Source organism: Anopheles marshallii, chromosome 2 (assembly GCF_943734725.1).
Source record: "Anopheles marshallii chromosome 2, idAnoMarsDA_429_01, whole genome shotgun sequence".
In the NCBI taxonomy this organism is placed as follows: domain Eukaryota; kingdom Metazoa; phylum Arthropoda; class Insecta; order Diptera; family Culicidae; genus Anopheles; species Anopheles marshallii.
This window is the reverse complement of record NC_071326.1, coordinates 89883952-89904032: the sequence shown is the minus strand read 5'-3', so window position 1 is coordinate 89904032 and position 20081 is coordinate 89883952. Positions and strand designations below refer to the sequence as shown.

The window sequence follows — 20081 nt, the reverse complement described above, 5'->3', positions numbered from 1 at the left end:
CGAGAAACGATCGAGTGACGACGCGTGATGAGGCGTAAATTCGGTGCAATATTGGTGTCGGTTTTGTATTTGCTGCCGTGAAGCAAACGCTTTCGCTGCGAAGCGATTACTTTCGGTCGTTTCATCCGAGCTGCCCCTAGGGGAATTCCAAAACAAACTGCAACTGTGCTGCGTTTGCTAGGAAGCGGCCGGCCGGCGACCTGCTGGCAAACGCCGGATCGAATGTGCGAAGAATGTCTAATATATCCTAGATGGCTGGAAGCGATCTCATCGTCCTACGCACCATTTCGAACACGTCTCAAGGCAAGGGGGACTACGCACACAACCTGCCACACAATGCGCCCTGGTATCGGTCGTGAGGAGCTCCAAACCGTTTCGATTATCACACATCGCCCATCGGTTGTGGATGGACAATAAATAACAATAAAAATGCTTATTTGAAGAGCGAGAGGGTGAAACAAAAAAGCTTGTTATGCAGGCCCAAACGCCTCGGACGCCTAGGTGAGCCACGTAAACACCGGAGGAACATGAAGGAAGTGAAACCATTGAAAGTGCGGGAGGATACGAATGCGAAGGACCGCATGGGACGCAATCCGTAGAATGGCCGGTCTCGAGTCCCCGAAAACCCGAAAGAACCGTACCAAAAATACCGAGAAATATATTCGTTCTGGTAGATTAAAAAGTAAACATTTGAAAGATGTCAAAAAAAAGGACTCGGGACTACCCCCACCCCCCTCATGGACGCCATACGACTTCAACGATCGAGCCCTTCGAGGCCAGGATCGAGGTGTAAATAATATCCTTCCGAGGTTTACCGTCCTTTTGGGTCTCGTCCAACCCCCGGGCACACCCTTTTGTCATCCAACAGTCATCCAGCAAGCTTGCGTAGGACTTCGCTATCGCTTTCACGCATTTCGAATGCTGGTGGAAAGTGTCTGCGAACCGTTCGTGAGTCAGTTGTGCAGTGGACAACGCAGCATTGCGTTCCCTTCCACCGTGCAGAAGGTAAGCGAAAAAGGAAAGGACCAAGATAAACAAGTGCGTACCAATAATAGATATTGAACCATATTTGCACAGCATGATAACAAAAGGTTTTACTATTTATTTGTACCTTTTCCTCCTGCAGCTTTCCCCTCGGGGACTGTTTTATTTTTATTTTTTTTATTCTGGTCGTGCCGGGGGACTAATTTCTTCCATGTTTTTCTTCGATCCCTGTGTACCCAACGGGACCCGTTGGGACGTTGTGGTGGAAAAAGGGTGGTGCGCTTGGGTGGCGGTTTGGGCCGCGACATCATGGCGCGGCCAGCAGGAAAACAAGAATCCCCGTCTGGCATGACATTTTAAAAAGTGCATATTCCAAGCCCCGTGGTGACGATGGGCATGGGCGACCGACCGACCACCGCCAAGGTGAGATGAGGTTGACCAGGAATGCAAACAGGACGCATACGTGTGTTTTGTTTGTGAATGTACGCTTGCTTTTATCGCTCGAGATGCATCGAAAAGACGCAGCATGGAGCCTGGAGTGTCTTATGCTACGGAACATCCTTCCTCAGCAGATGCTTTCATGGATTTTAAAAGTAAAACACGTGACAAGTGTTATATCATTCCTTCAAAATATCCTTCATTTGTTAGCGAATTAAACTCTTGTATATTTTTTCGTACATTTTAAGCATACACAATGCTCTCTAGCGTACAATGTTTGTTGAACAGTTTCCTATTTAATTCCATTTCCTGTGAACGCCGTCATTTACAAGAAACCGGAAATGACAAGGATGTCTCTGATTACATCCGCTGCCTGAAGGTTACACCCATTGGATCGATTGTAATCGAAGAAGTAGGAAGATTTCATTTTCTACAAGATTCATTGTTCGATAATTGCATGTTTACGATGGTGATTTATTTATCCAATATTCGTTACAAAGCAGCACCTCAATGCTTTGGAACGAATCGTTGATCTTCCCCTATGTACGAGGATTTTTCCTAAAAGTTGCGCAATCCGTTTATTAGGGTTGTAATATCAATGAAAGAATATGAAACTATTTACGCTATGTCTCGGTCAAAGTCAGGTCCTGAAGCAAATCAATAAATTTCAATTGAAACAATCTGCATGTATATGTCGATACAGGCCGTCCTGGCCTTTCTAACGAAAAGCGGAAAACATCTTCATGAATAGCCAGGATCTTCAATATCATAGTAAAATTGTCATAGCTCCAATTATTAAATCCAACTGTTCGAATGTTAGTAGTTTTAAGGTAAAAAAGCTAAGCCTTAATTGCATTTTGCCACATTAAAAACACGGATTTAAATAATATTTTTAACCAAACGCACCCACGCTCCCAGTGTGCGGTCACGCATTTTCGATCCAAAACGTCACCGCCATGTTGGAAAGGCTTCGGCTTCGGTTCGGCTCTCGCATTTTTCGCTCTGGTAGTTTGACGTGCGGTTGATAGGCCGTCGGGCGGTGGTGAGCCGGGAGAACCGGGAAGAAACACCGAAAGCGAAAACTGACATGACGGGAGAGTGCCGTCGGCTGCTCTCTCGCATTCATTTTCTCACCACCATCGAAGTAAGTTCGCTCGCGATCGGCGCGCGCAAGAACAAAAACAAGACGAAAAAACATTCAAAAAATAAGCCCCCGTACGGGAAAATTAGGGAAAACAATCGCTGCTTACCAGTCGGGAATCGGTGCAGTAAGAAACAATCCCAACAGTGCATAACACATTCTACACCCACACACGCAGGTCAGGCGGGGCGAGAGTTCCAGAAGCAGCGCCAAGTTAACAAGTGCCGTCGGGAGTCGCAACAAATCGCAGTGTGTCGGGTTACCGATCGATCCGATTCTTGCGAACCATCCGTAGTGTCCCCACCGTGTGCAGTGGCCGGTTAGTGCAACCCCAGGAAATACACACACACACACACGCGAAATATAGCCACCGTGTGGCTGTGTGGCACGGGAAAGAAAACAAGGTGTGTCTTATCGTGCTGTTCGCCTAGTTCTGCGCCGAGTTGTGCTCAAGATCCCTGCGGGTGCGGGTTGCGTGTGCGCGGGAATAGTGATTGTGTGCGGTGCAAAACAACGGCGCACATCCCAGGTCGCTAACAAGCCCGTTAAGAATCAGCCTTTACGCCTCCACCCGTGAAGTGTCTTTGCGCGCTGTGAAGCTAAGTCAATATATAGCGCTAGTAGTGGTAGTGTCGGTGGAAGCTGTGCAGTTAAGAGAGCAAAGATAAAGCAAAAAAGAAGTAAATTTCACGCCCGGAGATTCGCCCCATTTCGTTGTTGGGTCATTTGTGCGAAGATTCCGTGCGGAAAGTGCTCCCAAACGGGCGCGCAGGGTGTAAAAACAACAGAAAAAAGGCTTCCACTGCGTGTGTGCCGCGCGCTCGGTTGAAGGCCATTTTCTATCGCAACAAATGTCATAATAATAGTAAAAACGCACGCAGCCGAAGGGGCCAATTACTCATCACGCCGTGCGAGTGTGCGCGAGTGTGCGTCGTGTCCGTGTCCGCGTATTCTATTCCCCAACCCCCCCACCACGGGGGGTGACGACTCGTTGTCGGCTGGAGTAGCAGCAACAAAGGAAGCAACAACAAAAAAAAAACAACAAGTGCACCGGTCTTCTGTCACGTCCCCGAGATGACGGCATCGTGCGACCGGTAGGGGATCGACGATCGTGCGGATCGCGTACCGCAACGGTTCACATGCCGGACACATTAGCAGTTGCGCTTGCCAACCTGCCACCGGGACACACCGGAACATGAGCGGTTCGTTGCGTCCGTTCGGTCCACGGTGCAGGCGAACATCCACGGTGGGCGCAGACGGCAGGGGCCGCATTCGATGGGCGCCGGTTGGCCACCGATCGGCAACGGATTGGCCAAAAACAGACACCGCCGCCGCCGGTGCAGTGAGTCAGTAGTGTGTGCGCGTGTGTGTGGTGATAGGTGAAATTTGCCCCATAGGCCGGCCGCTACGGGCGTTTCGTGCCTGTTCTGTTTCAGGGGGTAGGGAGGAAGCCGTAGGCGCGCAAAGTGCAATTTTCAAGCGCCCGTGCAGTGCAAGCGAAGAAATTTTCAATCTCCCAACAACCCCCCGTTGGGTGGGTTTTAGTGCGTGCGTTTGTGAGTGTGTGAAAAGGGCCAAACGAAGCAAACCAAGGAAGAGCTAGTGTCGTGTGTCACTCGCATCAGAAATCGATTGTGCCTTTAATTTTCCCTCCCCAAATTGTTAAGTGTGAGTAGACGAAGCGGTCGCAGCGTCATATTAAATAGTGTTTCTACCTCCTGTTTCGGGGCGGGGGCCACTAATATTCTGCATCGAATTCCCGAAGTGCCTTATATTCTGTGCGTGTGCGCCAAACAGATCCTCATTTTGCTGTAATATAGTTGTATCAGTGTCGTGTTTGTACGCCCGGCGTAAAGGAGTAATTTATCGCGTGATTTCCGCAGCGTAAGCACCTAACTGGCTAGGTGCAAATTGGCCGACAAAAATGCCCCACAACAGCTCGACCGGCGATGAGCTGGGCAGCACGGATGAGGTGAAAGTGTTTAAGGACGAGGGGGACCGGGACGACGAGAAGCTGTCGGAGAATCTGCTGGAGGAAAAGTCCAGCCTGATCGATTTGACCGAAAGCGAGGAGAAGACGGTCAAGAACGGTACCACCCGCCATGAAAGCTCCAGCACACTGTACGGTGGCAGCGGGGGAGCAAATGGAGGGGGTGGGTCGGGTGGTAAACTGCCGCACGGGGGTGCGCCCCATCCCGGGTTCAACATGGGCTACATCGTGCCGCCGTACTCGTACCCGAACGGTGCGGCCGGCGGTCTGCCGGTGTCGATGGCGAACAAGATGAGCCTGCCGCCGTTCTTCTGCCACAACGGCGACCATCTGTCATCGCCCCCGCCGGCCCACTGTGGCATCCTACCGTACCAGCTGGACCCGAAGACGATGAGCCTGACGAGGCCACCGCTGTACAGCTTCCCCACCAGCCAGTATCCCTACCCGATGATCAGCCCGGATATGCTGCCGGTGCCATCGTCGTGGCATTCGCCCTCACTGTACAGTCCGGCCGCCGGCTTCCGAACGCCCTACCCATCCTCGCTCCAGATCTACACGTCGCTGTCGAGTGACTTCTATCGCTACTCGCCCACGCTGCTACCGCCCAGCATTCATCCATCGCATCCGGTGCTAAACTCGGGACATCCGGCGATCATCACCCCGGGTCCCAAGCAGGACATTCCCGGGAGTGGGGGCGGATCGCACCGGGGTAGCGATCGGCAAGGGGCGTCGATCAAGCTGGAATCGTCGACGTCCGGCGCGGATCACGAACCTTCGTCCGGCCATCACCATCACCATCGGTCTTCCGCTTCCTACCACCATCACCGATCGGGCGGATCGCTTGGTGATCAGCACGGTAACAACAACAACAACAGTAACCATCACACGAACCACAACCATCACAACCACCACCAGAACCACCACAACAATGGAGGGGGCGGTGGTGGCCACAAGCACCAATCGCTCGCGGAACGTGAGGCCGCCCTCGAGAAGAAGCGTAGCCACGTGAAGAAGCCGCTGAACGCGTTCATGCTCTACATGAAGGAGATGCGGGCGAAGGTGGTGGCCGAATGCACGCTGAAGGAGTCGGCCGCCATCAACCAAATTCTCGGCCGCAAGTGGCATTCGCTGTCGCGCGAAGAGCAGAGCGTGTACTACGACAAGGCGCGCCAGGAGCGGCAACTCCACATGGAGCTCTACCCGGGCTGGACGGCCCGGGACAACTACGGGTACGGTGCGAAGAAAAAGAAAAGGAAAAAGGATCGCAGTCCGGCGGATCCGGGCGGGAACAGTATGAAAAAGTGCCGGGCCCGGTACGGGCTGGATCAGCAAAACCAGTGGTGCAAACCGTGCCGGCGCAAGAAGAAGTGCATCCGGTACAAGGAGGCGGGCGGAGGGGATCGCGGTGATGGTGGCAGCGATCGGGAAGGTGGTCGCGATCGGGGCGATGGTTCGGACGATGCGATCGGGAGCTGTGGCAGTATGGAGGACGACAGCAGTAAGTCGCCGGGCGAGGAGGACGAAGATCGTGAGTCGATCAACCAGTCACTGTCCAGTCCGCGGTGTCTGAGCGTACTGTCGAGCCTGCAGTCGCCGTCGACCAGTATAGCGTCCCCGCTGAATTTGCTCGCAAGCCCCGCGACGCCAACGAACTTCTACCACCATCACGACCACCTCGGGCTGGCGTCGATGATCGCGTCCGCCCAGCAGCAGCACCAGCAGCAGCAGCTGCAGCAGCAACTTCAACAGCAGCAACAGCAACAACATTACCTCCACCAGCACCATCACCATCACCACCACCATCATCAGCAGGCGGCGGCGGCGGCGGCAGTGGCCGCAGCAGCCCTGCAGAACGTGAGCGATAAGCTGAACAACATCAGCAACGATTCCGGCATCGGCGGATCGCAGCTGAACAACAGCTACAGCAACAACTTCAGCCCCTACAACAACCACCACACCATGCGCACCAGCTCGTCGTCCTCGGCGGCCAGCAATGGCAACGGTGGCGGCGGTGGCACAAACCTCAACAACAGCTCCTCCAGTGTCACGAACGGTACCGGCGGTGGGCTGGGCAAGAGCCCAACCGCGATGCTGCTACCTCCGACACCTTCCACCCCCACGCTCGCCCCTCCCACACCCTCCTCCTCGTCGTCCTCCTCATCTTCCTCCTCCTCGTCGTCCTCGTCCTCGCTGTCGTCCTCCTCCTCTTCCACGCCCTCGCTCCAGATACCGCCCCATCTGCAGCAGCTGAACTTAAAGACATCCCCGCCACTGTTGCCCAACACGCCACCCTCGTCCGGGGGTTCGTCCGTGTCGTCCACGACTGCGCTCACGATAAAGGAGGAGCTGCCCGACAGTAGCACCGGCAATGGGCCGATGGGTTCACCGGCGTCCGGTGCGCTACATCCCGCCTCGTCCACCAGCCCACCGGCGGGCGGCGGCGGTGGGTTCCTGCTGCATCCCGCCCATCACCATCATCACCTCGCCTCCCTCCACAGCAGCAGCAACAGTAGCAACAGCGGCAGCAACCACCCACTGCAGCTCGGCCATACGCAGCTTCACGCGACCAGCAAAACCAACGGTGATCTCTCCCCATCAACGACGACCGCAGCAGTGGCGACCGGTGCATCCAGCAGCAATGACAGCGGTCCAGCGGCAGCAGCAGCAGCGGTCACCAACGGCGGCAGCAGTAGTCGGAGCAGCAGCAGCAGCAGTAGTCAAATCGCTAGTGATAGGTAGTGTACCGATATACAAACAAACAACACAGAAAACGACACAGAAACGACAGAAACTACTACTATGATCTTCCTGTCCCAAGCAAGAAACAAAAAACACACACAAATTCTTCCCGCAATCCCCAAATATCCTTTTCGTCCCTTCGAACTCTAGTTCAACCCCCCCGTTTTGCGTTTTTCCTCGGGGCTTCCAGAAACGCTGGTTCTTCCAATTGTTTTCTTTTTGTTATGTTTAGCGCGGGGAAAAGGATGTGTTAAATGTGTGTTAGCTTAACCCCGCAGTGGCCTTAAAACTGTGTCCTCCATCATGTAGGGCCGCGTTGGTTCTATGTTTTTTTTTTTATTATTTTGTTTGTTCGTCTGTGCGTTTAGCGTATTAGTGTTCGTGATAATATTCGTCTAATGGATGTATGTTTTGTAATGTATTGTGTGTATGCTGTGCGTGCGTTGCGTCCACCCCCCTTTTTCCAAGCTGTTAATAATTGTAAAGCCTCTTCCCGGTGTAAAGTTAGTACGTCTTGCAATGTGTATATTATTAGTTGCTGCATTAGATGTGCATTAGATAATCGTCCCATTATGCAAAATGCCGAGAACAAAAAAGTCAGACCCGCGCACCGGGTCCGGGTGCCCCCGGGTGCTGGTTGGCCATTCCCATCCCCCGGGGGCAAGGTGAGCGAAAGCGCGAGAAGATAGTTTAGCACAACGAAGAAAGCATAACAGCCGCATAACTTAGGGAAGTATCGAATCGATGATATAAAAAAAAAACAAGACTGAAATGCCCAACGACCAACGCATGTTCGAACGGTGATGGAAGGTTTTTACCGTACCGTACGGACCCACGAATTGACCGATCGCGTAACAAGTTCCAGTTTGTGAAGAATAGCCGAAGAATGAAACCATGTACAGAAGAGAGGAAAAACGAAAAAGGCGGAATAAAGTGTACGCATGCTCTTGTCCTGCATGCGTATGTCGCTCTTGGTAATGTGCATCTGATGCGTGGAAACGATCAATCTGTCTTCCGAGAAAACGACCGAGAAGTGTTTTGGTTAACAGGAGGCACTGGCAGGGTGAATGGTGATGCTGGTGGCAGGGCGGAGGCACCCGAAAACCAAAAACGAAAAAAAGGAAAAAAGGTTTGTAAGCGAACGCGCGTAAGGTACTTGAGGGGGTGGAGTGGGGTGGGGAAGTGGGAGCGTTGGAAGAAGGAAGGGAACGGAAGGCGAAGAATGCCTGGGTTTCGAGGATCATTTCGTAGGCTCCGTTGCCTTTTCCCTTTCTGCATGTCGTGGGAGGCACACACACACACACGCACACACATAGTCAAGCGGGAAAAGATCCCTGCCCGGAGTGTGCTAGGAGAAGGTAAGGTGGGCTAAAAGGACAGTAGGCGCAAGGGTGGAAACGAATTTCCAAAACAAGTTTTTCCATCTCGCTTCCCATTCTGGATGGTTCTTCTTGCTCTCGCACACACACACACACAGAGTGCCTGGCGTGTGTGTGGACCAAGAGCAGTGGGTTAGTGGAGTTACCCACCAAAAACGGAGTTGGTGGGTTTAAGGTGGGAACGCAGCAGCACAAACGGAAAAAGAACGATGAAATGATTGGATGAGTTGGTTGTTTTGTGTGTTTTTTTTTTCCTTCATTCCTTCTCTCCACTCTCTCACTATTCGGTTTTGGTTTTTTTGTGGAGTTTTGAGAAAGCGCAAGAAAACAATCTGATCGCAAGAATCGACGCAAAGCGGGAAACGAGGATCGAGTAACGACGATCGACGGGCGGGGAGGCAAGCGACGAAACCCACCTCAACGCCGGGTTGTGGAGGAGGAAAGAGCCAAAATCAATCAAAGTGTTTGGTAGTAGAAACACAGCAACTTGTAAATAGAAAAGGACCTGGAAATATGTTGTGAAGTATAATGAGATGTAGCAGCAGGATGAGGACGCTAAAGGAGAAGCAGTGAGAAAATGAACAGACACGGCGAAGAGAGACAACAAAAAAACATTCCCCCGCGCCCAAGACCGGGCTCCGAATCAGCAGGAGTGCCAGCGGGAGTCGTGGCCGAGGACGAGGAGAACCAGGAGAGGGAGCACAATAAATTGGAAAGAGTCGAAAAGATCGTAACAGGTGGGTGGGAGGGGGGAAGGGATGTTCTTGGTGCGGGATGAAGGGAACAGAAAGAGAAGCAATAATGGATGAAAGCCTAAAGAACGGAACATAGAACATGGTACGGGAGGACCATAACCAGCCCAAAAGGTCGTAAAGCAACGAGATGATCGGGTTCGGACAGGAATCCAACGCGCGCGGAAGAGCGAGAGAGAGAAGGATAGCAGCAGCAAGATCGCAGCCAGTGTGTACAAGAATACAGGAAAGGAAGCAATAATACTGTTTTTTTTTCGTCATTCGTTAAAAAGGCTACACGAAAAAACGAAAAACAACCCTGGCTTGTCCCCCGGGCCACAGCATCCACACTGCGCCAGACACAGCGGGTTGATTGGGGTTGCAGCAGCAGACAGGGGATGGTGTGAAGGGAAGGGTGTGGAATAACGAAGAATTTATGAAGTGTCAGTACACACAGCCTCCCTCGTTTGGAACGAAGGCGACTCGTGGCAACAGTCGAGGGTGGAAAGGAGGGTTGGTGATGGGGGTGGGTTGGTGTGTTGTGGTGGATCAGCATCTCCAACCGGCAGATACACAGACACACACGAGCGCGAGCGCAAGCACTCGCACGGAGCTCCAAACTCCGGCCGATCGCCACCCCGACCCCCCGCGAGTCCGCACACGCTGTCGGGGAGCTTTCCAATGGCTAGAGCAGAACAACCCCAAAACCAAAGGGAGGGGTGGGGGGTGGAACAGAAGGAAGGCTAAGGCTCGTTCGAAACGACAGCGAATATTTCATGTCTCGCGCGAAAACGGGAAGTTAGTACGCGATCGTCCCTGCCAGTGCCGGGGGTTTCCTTCCATATCGCCGTGAACTCCGGCGTGGACGCAGACGCGAGTGTGCCCGGGTTCATTTGTGATTTGTCTTCCACCTTTTATTTTCTTTCAAAAAGTTTGGAACGAGAAGACAACAACAACAGAAATTCTCTACTTATACGCTGCTCTTTCCGTTTTTTCTGGAAGGTGGTTGTGGTTTTCTTTCCTGCGCTTTTCTCTCTCTTTTTTTTTGTTGTTGTTCAACGTATGTGTGTGTGCGCAATTTTGAGCGTCCCCAATTCACGAATGGCCGTGCGCGCCCGTGGTAACGTGGGACTTTGCACGGAGATGGATGGATAATTGCGCCTTTCAAGTAGTTTTGGGCCACTGCCACCGCTTCTTCCGCTGCGCCTCGCCAACGGTGGGCTGTCTCCTCGCCCCGTGACCCGGCAGGGCAATGTCGATCAGTCAGTCCACTTCCACCCGGCGGGCCCGGTCGCCCTTCCTTCTCCCTCGCGGTTCGATTACCCGCACGATCGAGATGGCGTTCTGGCTTCTCTTGAAATTCGTGCCAGGTTGCTCTTCTTCACTCGCTTGCTCCCTTTTTTGCTGGCAGGGAAGAACCGTGAAATCTCGTTAATTATCGGTTATTGTTGGTTGAAGGTGGTTAACGATCGACGAGTGATATTGAAATGTGTGAATTTGACGATTGTACACTGACCTGGCTTGCAGTGGTGTATGTGTGCGTATCGGTCGTGGTGTGCGTGTGTACGTGCGATAATCATGAGAGCATAACAGATCATCGATTATCATTCCACCCTTTTTTTTTTTTTTTGACGTCCAGCCGTGCGGAGATGTTGGCAGAATACACTCGCAGCAAAGTGCAAACGGATACAGAGCCACAGTGGTGAAATATTGCTAGCCGCGATTTGGAGCAGTTGTTTTTAGATTTCAGGATACATTTTTAACGCTACAAACCAATTCACCCATGGACGTTGGCAGTAGACGACGAACCCCCCACCCGCGGCACTGGCGGCGGGTTTGCCATAAAAAGGGTCATTTTGTTGCAATTTGTAAAACCAATTTCACGTTTTATGGTGCACGGTTGTATATTTTGGACGAAATGGCGTAGCGTCTGCACGATAGAAGAAAAAAAAACACACAACAGTGTACGAGTAAAGCCGATCGGGGTAAAATCCGGATCGTCGATCGGATCGGTTCGGTGGAGTCTTCCTGTGCCGGTCCCCGAGTGTGCTGTGGAGGCTTTGATCCGGCAGTAACTTTTATTGGACGTCAGGATCACTCAAGCTTTGCCGGGAAAGCAAAGAAAACATGCAAAACCCTGCTCTTCCCCTGCCAGGGTTCGGCCATCGCGTCCATGGACGAATGGTTTTGCTTCGACGGTTGATGGTTTTGACGCCCGCCCCGAGCGAAACGATCTTTATTTCCCTCCGGTACGCGCCGGTCGGTGCGTAAACGCCGGGCAAACGGCGTACGGCAAATGCTTACCCTCCATCGCACAAGAGCGGAAATACCAAAAAGAGGATCGATTTATGGTGACGAATGAGAAGCTATTAGAGCAAATATGACCCACGTTGCCCATTCAACATCCTTCGCACATGCGGCCGAACAGAGTGTAGCGTGCGTTAAAGCCCCATTGACTGTCCGGTCAGGTGAGCATGAACCTTTGGTGGGTGGAAACAGCTGGAAAGATCGAAATAGGTGTGATATGGTAATAATGCCAACGTGTAACACTGTGCCCAGTAGCAGTCACCTTCAGAGACACGTCAGCGAATTTGCTCAAAATAATAATGTGCTGTTTTTATTTATCGATAGTTTTCTCGTCCAAAACCTTAAAAGCCTGGTTTTGGTCGACAAAAACTACCCACATGCAGCTGTTCATCTCAACAACTATGAAAGTTTAGTTTTAAACGATGAAGTTTGTGCAAAATTCCACATTCCTGTAGGTTTCATATCCGTGTTGTGCTCAATAAATATTTTGAGAAGAGTCATTCGAATCAGGAATCGACTCCCAAAAGATTCATGAATCCTTAGAGCAGTGGTGGACGAGGCTCCTTAAGGCCTTATGTAAAATGACAGTTGTCCTGGGAGGTCAACAAGCTCATAAAAAGATTCATGACTCTTAGAGGATTCATGAACCTTACAAAAAGAGATTCAGATACATCCATTCCATTCAATGATTCATGAATCTGAATCAGATTCACCCAACACTGTTCGGTACAGTAGTGACGTAGCCGTATATGTTCTCGAGGTAGTGTTAGTTACACGTGTTCATGTTGTTATCCTGTGCGTCATATTCCTATTTACGTCCAGTCCAAAACCATTGTCATGTACTTATAGCTTTGGTAACCATATTCGGGCTTAAACCCAAACACGCCCAACCCCACATCACCATGTTTGAATACATCGCATGTTTTTTTTTTTTTTCTGTGGTTTTTTTCTCTTCCATTTAGTTTTCCGTACCTTCGCTGCTGGTGAACCACGTGGGCAGTGCGTTGTAAACGCACCGGATCTGGTTCGATGCAAGTGACAATAAAAGGGACGAACGCCTAGCATAGCGTTGCAGTAGAATGGGACCTCCTCCGCATCGCACACCACCAATCGTTTGCCCTATCGCCCGGCCTCACCGAGTCAGTTCGGCAGTATGGAAAAACTCCCCTTCCCCCTCATATGGGGTGAAAAACGGAACAACAGCATGGTGGGCGTTTTGAGGGGGGGCTTTTGAGTCACCACCTCGTGGAAAATGCACACCAGACATTCGCAACGCCCCACGAGCGAGTTGGGGCGAGACAAACGACCGAGCCAATCGAATCTTTCAACGCCGAGTTTAAGGCCGAGTGGCTCTAGTCAAATAATCAGACTATAGGTTTCGCTGTTAACAAAGAAGCTGTGTATTAAATCGATAAGAACCAGATGAAGGATGTGGGCAGTGCGGTGTGCAGGGCACAGGCCACATTAAGTGCATTTGTTTGCAACCTGATTCCAGAGTTACCTGACGGGGCCCAACGCTTCATCTCCGCTAGCACTAGTAAGGCGTGTCAGAAAAAGAAACGGTACACTTCAGGGGTTGATAAAGTCGGACGATCAGAGCAGGATGCTGTTTTAAATCGAGGGGCCGCTAGCTAAAATGTTGCTAAGTAGTTATAGAGAAGCGGCCAGCGATGAGCATAAGTGGGAATAGCGACGAAGATAAAATCTGCTGCATCTGGGAAGCAAGAGGAAGAGAAAGCTAGACGAGCTCCCAGAACTTGAGAAAAGTATTGAAAATAATTGACATTTGTGTAATGGCTTCTCGAGTGGTGCATGGTAGTGCGCGACCGGGCAGCCATCCAGGCAAGAACAAGGGGATATAGGATAGGCAATCGAGCAGCGTGCAGTGCTCCGTACCAAAAAGGGCAAGAACAGGCAACCGAACAAACGAACGGAGAACTTGAAATTGAAAGCGAAACGACGATCATCATTCAGGGCGCGAGCATTGTACAGCAATCGGACGATTGTGTGCCGATCGCGAGTGGGTGGATGCACCTTTTTATCACGGTCACAGCTAGGAATCGAAACGATCCCGTGCGACGATCGTTCTTTTTTTTCCCCTGCAGCGCCGAACAAGCTGCAGGCCCAAGAGACACCAACGGCAGCAAAAGCAACGAACTCCAGACGACAGACAGCGGGGGTATGTCGGTGAAGTTTGCTAAGTGCGCGGCAGGCGGTGGGCGAGCTTCAGCACAAAGGGAAGGGAAGTTTTCCTTCCCAGCAGAAACAATCCCGATGACCAGCCAGCGCATATAAGGGCAACCTTTAGAACGACATTTTTCGCGCCGAAAATGGATGGCGAATGGTTAATGTGACGAGAGCCGTACGGCCAACTGACAAATCCAGTGGCCATCACGCGATCTGGCCACGACAAACACCGAATCAGGTAGTAGCTCAATTCACCAAGACCAAGATGGTTGAACAGTTTTTGGGAGATTTTCGCCAAAATCTTCCCGTCGCAAGTGGTCTGCAACTTGTGGGACGATTCGTGGGCAAACGATCAAGGCCCATCAATACCGTGGACAGTGGAGTCTTGACGAGTCGATGGAGTCGAAACTCCTTTTGTGCAGTAGAGACAGTAGAGTCTTGACGAGTCGATGGAGTCGAAACTCCTTTTGTGTAGTAGAGACAGTGGACAGTGGAGTCTTGACGAGTCGACGGAGTCGAAACTCCTTTAGCGTAGTAGAGACAGTACTTGACCATTGTTGCTTTTGTTGTCGGCTTTATGGAAGATCCATTACGGTGTATGCGTGCGATACACACGTTTGCTCAAGGGATCGTACAGTTATGCGAACTTCTCGGTGCTCGATCGTTATTCTAGATAGGCAAAGGTTTATTTGAGCTTAAGGTAAAACAAAACATTGTAAATAATCACTGTTGCGTCACTCGTTGTCGGTCTATTAGTAAAAAAAAGACTTTGCTAAGTTATCAATTTCCTCCCTGTCTTTGTGTTTGTTTGATATATTCTTAAATCAATGGTGAGGTTCGCTAATGGGATTCAAGTGCGTTGAATGTCTGAAGATGTGTTAGACGGAATGGAATGCGAAGATTCAAGTGATTACGAAACCCCCGAATAATATTCCGTTATTTACCCCCAAACTATGGAGGTACTTGCGTTCGTATAAATGTGTGTGTCTGCTGCAAGCAACTTCATTGTTCAGACCCATGGTGGCCGCGCAGATAGCCGTGTGTGGATCCGTTTCTTTTATTTTTTTCTTTCAAGTCGGTCGGAATGTCCCCCGTCCGACGCGTGTGTGTGTGTGTCGTGGTATGGAAGCCATTAGAGATTCTTCGAATTTTATGGCTTCACTGCACACGGAGCGAATAAGACTATTATTCTGCTGCGTTTTCAGGTTTAAAAACTGCAGCTAAAACTCCTTCGTGAAGAATCCGTGCCGTGCCGGCTATCCTATCGCTGCGTGGTGATTGACAGTATAAGCGCTGCGCTATATTCCCACTTGTTGTCGTCTGCGTTCTAGGCGCCTTTGCACCACCACGGCGCGTAGAAATATTAACCCAGCAGTGCCCCAAGACGGCATCACCCTTTTTCTACCATTTTTATGGTTTCTCTGGCCGGTATGCTGTCGGAGAAAATATGGGACAACGCGTTCGGATTCCGGACATGCAGCGTCTTTGTTCCGAGAAGCCGCGGCTGGTCGCGCAATTTGTGGGCGTCCCACAACTTTACGGTTTTATGCGATCCTGGAAAATGGATGGTGCGCCGCGCCGGTTCTGCCAGCAGCCAGCCTTGAGTTTTTCGACTGCTTACATCCGGGCGCGGTTTGCGTGCTCGCGACGGCGCGCTCGTTCCATGAAACAAGACTGTTTTCGCATTGAAGTGACATTTGTTTGTCCTACCTAAACGCCCCGCGAAAGGGAGGGGGAAGGGGGAGAGGGGTAAGCGCAATCCTTAGCGAAACACCCGGCCCCGCATCGTCCGGCTGCTTCTCCGCCCTGCCGCGAGGATTTCACTGCGTTGGTTTCTGCACCTCCTGCGATCCTCCCGTTTCGTGCGCGTTGTTTGCGAATGGCCTCGCGATCGCGCCAAGCCGGTTTTTTGAAATTCTCGTTATTGTTGATCGCGCGTTCGCGCGCTTGCGCTTACCCCGCCCATGCTGCAACAAACCCGTCCCCGGCCCGCGACCGCTGGTGGTGATCAGTTGTGGCTGATTATCTTGCGGTCCGCGTTGTTCACCTCGCTCCGAGCCAAACGTTGCTATGACATACGCACACCAGCCAACGCACGCTTTTGCACAGAGCATGAAACTACCAATACCACGGTTCGTTGTGCGGACCGAGGCCCGCGACGGAGTTCCCGATTCTTTGACGACGGGGTATATTATGGGTCTCTGGCCTAGCTACCGGTGGATGGCTACTGAGCGCGATCGCAGAATCTTCAGCGCTGTCTTTTTTGTGTTGCTCTTCTCGCCAAGCGTTGAGCTCACGTCACCGTTGTGGTCTTTTCACTGTCCATTCCAGTGTCCACCCGGGGCCGCAGGAAAAGTCATGCGATCGCCCAGCCCGGGGAGCGTCTCGCGAGCGTTCGCACAATAATACTACGATACGAGTCACATTCCCCGTGTTCTGCGGGAATCGAGTTCTCGTTCACGTAGTCCTACCACCCAACACCCCCCACTCCCCTCTTGGTGGAGAAGATGGCAGGCGAGTAGGAAGAAAGACAAACAACGGACTGGGAACGAACGGCAGAAAGACGCACACACGAATACTGATTCGAGCCCCGGAGTAGAAGCAGCGAAAGAAGCACAAAAAAATAACTCGTCTCGACCGAACCGGACCGAAGTGTTTCGGAAACGAGAACCTTTTTAAATAACATAATTTATGGCATGTTGAGTAAACAAATAAATATTGGGTTTTCTGAACACTGGCTGAAAAGAGTGGTGAAGCCACCGGACCACCACCACCATCACCACCACCGTCATCCTTCGACCATCGTACCCCGCAAACAAAAAGCTGTTGATCATCGCGGCATGGTAATGATGCCGAGTGCGAATGAGACGAACCTTTCCATCGCCCGTACAGGATTGCATGCTATTTCGAAAAGGTGTGATCTTTATCGTGGAGTTTCCTTCCCAATCCCGACTGCTCAATCGGCGACTATCGCTTCCAAAGCAACATTCGGCAGTGTTTATCATCACCACTATCGAGGAATCGAACCCCTAATGCAGCTAATCTTTTTACTGTCAACGTGTGGCATATGTCAACAACAGTGAACTCGAGTGGACGTGCCACGGGGGAAATCGTTGGACCACTTCGAGTGGTCGAATGCGAGGGCTTTAGGGCGCTTCAAATCACAACGTCTTCCTTATCCGATGGTTTTTTTTTTCTGGTGTTGTTGTCGATAAGAAGTACAAAGAAGGTGTTAAAATGTATTTGATGCAACGGCGACCATTTGAAGAGATGTCAGCTAAACGGCTCATGCTTGCATTTGCGTCTTAGGTGTCTTCTTTCTACCATTACCCCATCGCGCGAGGGATTACGGCGAGTGGTACAAAACGGACGCTCAATCAACAGGGCTTTCTAGCTACGCGATCCGGCCGCAGCTAAACTCCCGCAGGAAGTCTCATTAAAGTGAACCGATTAACACATCGCGCGAAGCCTCGGCAGCCGAACCGTAGCTGTTTCCCTTCCCAAACACCTTTGCGCGTTGCGGTTGCGAAGAAATCCCATCTTGTGCGCTCCCCCCCCCCCCGAAGAGGAAGAAAAAACTCTCTAAATTGCAAAATCACTCACTCCCGTGGGATGACAGTCAACAATTATGACTCTATAAGGGTGATCACGGAAAGCAACAAAAAAATACACACACATCACGGCCCAGAATGCCTGAGAACGGTTGGCGGTTCGCTTCGGAGCAAAGCCACCAAATGCACTTTCTTCTGCCGTTTTGCACGGGCCGCTCGTTAGCTGCTGCGTAACAAGGTGACAGCGTTCGTCGAATGAGTAGCGAAATTCCTTTTGCGAAGCTGTCGAACGCGAAGGTGAATACCGTTGCAGTAGAACAGTTCGTTCGCAGAGGTCAGGCGTGGAATAGGAAACGACTGTGGTTACGCTCGCAATAAAGAGAAAAAAAAACCACCACAAGACGACGCAAGTAGCAGCAAAACGAACAAATTAAATTGACGCTATCTCTGGCCACACGGCACACTACACGCCCCGGTGCGTGTTGGGGGAGAAGCGGGGGAGGTGGTTGGGTCGGGGTGCGGTAGGTGTTATGGGGTCGTATAGGATGTAATGTTTGCGAGCTCGGTTGCGCTCGGTCGCGATGTCGTTGTCTAATCATCACCGGTTTCGACGCCTTTTTTTTCTGCTGTAGCCCCCGGGCTAGAGTAGAACAGATAAAAAGCAGGCCCCGCTGCCTCCGATGTGCACCAGACAGAGACGGGGTTTTGTTTGGAGGGTTCTGCGTTAAATAAGGGCTCTCTTGGATCGTCACCACCCGAGAAAAGGGGGGTGGAATTGAGCGGTAAGGGATGGGGGTAAGCGCTGAAACAACACACACCGCGTTGTACTCTTATCAGTGAACTCACGGGGCTACACGAACGCTAACCAAACGGCCTCTTCCATCATGCAGTTTGTGTACACCCCGTTCGGCGCTTCTAACCGCCAGACCTGCGAGGGGAGGGGTGGCTAGTTAAATGGCTCGTGTGAGCGAACGAGTGCAGAGCTAAATGAGCTCCCGTGTGGCATCCGGAACACCGGTTACTCTGGGAGATCTTCGATCTTTTTGGGAAGAATTGAGAGGTTGCACCGCACAATACTTCGAGCCCAACTCATCGCGGAACCCCCAAGGACCCCGGACATCAGGCCCCCAAAGAACCCAGGGGGACGATAGACATCAGCGCAAGCTGTCAAATGAGCTGATGATCGGGCATCTTCCGTTCGTTCCCCCCCTTCGAACGTCCAATCTTTGCCCAACCGGTCAAAAATCGAGTGATGTGACGCTTTCGTTATCGTTGCACCGACATTTGACAGTCGCTTCCCATCCGATATGACACCTCCTGTTAACGGTGGAACGCTGATATTTCTTAATTTTCCAATTGGTCGCAATGGAATTGGAATTTTTCGGATTCTCTTCAGTTCACTGTTCAGTTTTTTTTTTTCGTTTGTTTGTCAGCACACTGCGCCCGGGAGTGACGGCGCGTAAAGGTTTCTGCTACACCACCGACCGTCCGTTATCATGCGTTTAGTTTAAACGGACAGATAGAGTGGAAAAAAAAATCATGTTTCTTCATTCTGGTCCCGCGCGCATCCAGCCCTGTCCGCGCGTATCTCGCACGCCCATTTATAGTTGCCCCGGCGCTGAAAAACCACACACAACGGCTTGCGTGTGTTGCGACAGTGATGATTGGAGCGCATCAGATAATTTTGTTGCTCATCACCCGGGTCTCTTCCTTCCTTGCACCGGTCTCTTCCACCACCACCACCACCACCACCGCGGCCCCCTGCGTTCCATCCGAGCCAATGAAAGAGCCCTATTCCGATTCCTTGTTTGTACTTGGCGTTAAACCTTCTCTGGCCCCGGCAGACGCATACATGCAAGAGCGATTGATAAACACGATGGCAATTGCTGCTTCTGCTGCTGCTGCTGCTGCTGCTACTACCCTATCATTATTGGGCACCACAAACACTCGTTTTGCGCTTCGACCCCCTCCGTCCAAACACACACACACACACCCCTTCGTCCCTCCATATAAATAGATCCAAACTAGAACCTGCAAAAGGGGAGCAGACCACTTAAGCATAACTTTTCATCACCGGTCCACCCGGGGGAGGGTGTGTACCGGAAGAGATGCCTGGTACCGATCTGTTTACACGAGGATTCGGTGTGTGTGTGTCTGTATCCCGATTAACTCACCCCTTCCCCTCCCCCACCCCCACCACCAGAATGGAAAAGCGGGAGTGAAAATGAAACGAAATAAATTAATTTAGGGAAATATCTCATCCCGCCACCACCGGTCTGATCGATCGCTTCTGCTCCTAATGCCGTCCCCGAGCAATTTCTCTTCACGATCGTCCACTGTTTGCGTTTCGCCCGGGAACGTGTTGGGGTGGCCACGGTTACTATTTGTAACCAATCAGCGAATGTGTTGAAAAGTCACTTCAATCCACATTCGCTCGCTGGCCCCTGCCACGCCTCGTGGGTTTTTCACCGTTTTCGGCCGCATTTCCGCAAAGACGATTTGTTTACACATTGCAAATGTTAATGGGAGGGGGGGGGGGGGAGGTGATGCCTCCGGGCTTAATTGAATTGCGCAAAGAAAATGGATAGAGCGCAACCGGAGCGACTCGGCGATCGGATCATCGACGATCGGTTC

General features: G+C 51.5%; 1 protein-coding gene across 1 annotated transcript; it reads left to right on the top strand.

Moving 5' to 3' along the window:
• Positions 1-4487: 4487 nt before the first annotated feature.
• LOC128709318 (protein pangolin, isoforms A/H/I/S-like) lies at positions 4488-12696 on the top strand. Its single transcript, XM_053804304.1, has 2 exons — positions 4488-7288; positions 12672-12696. Exons 1-2 carry the CDS (start codon positions 4488-4490, stop codon positions 12694-12696), a joined length of 2826 nt encoding a protein of 941 aa, XP_053660279.1.
• Positions 12697-20081: the final 7385 nt, after the last annotated feature.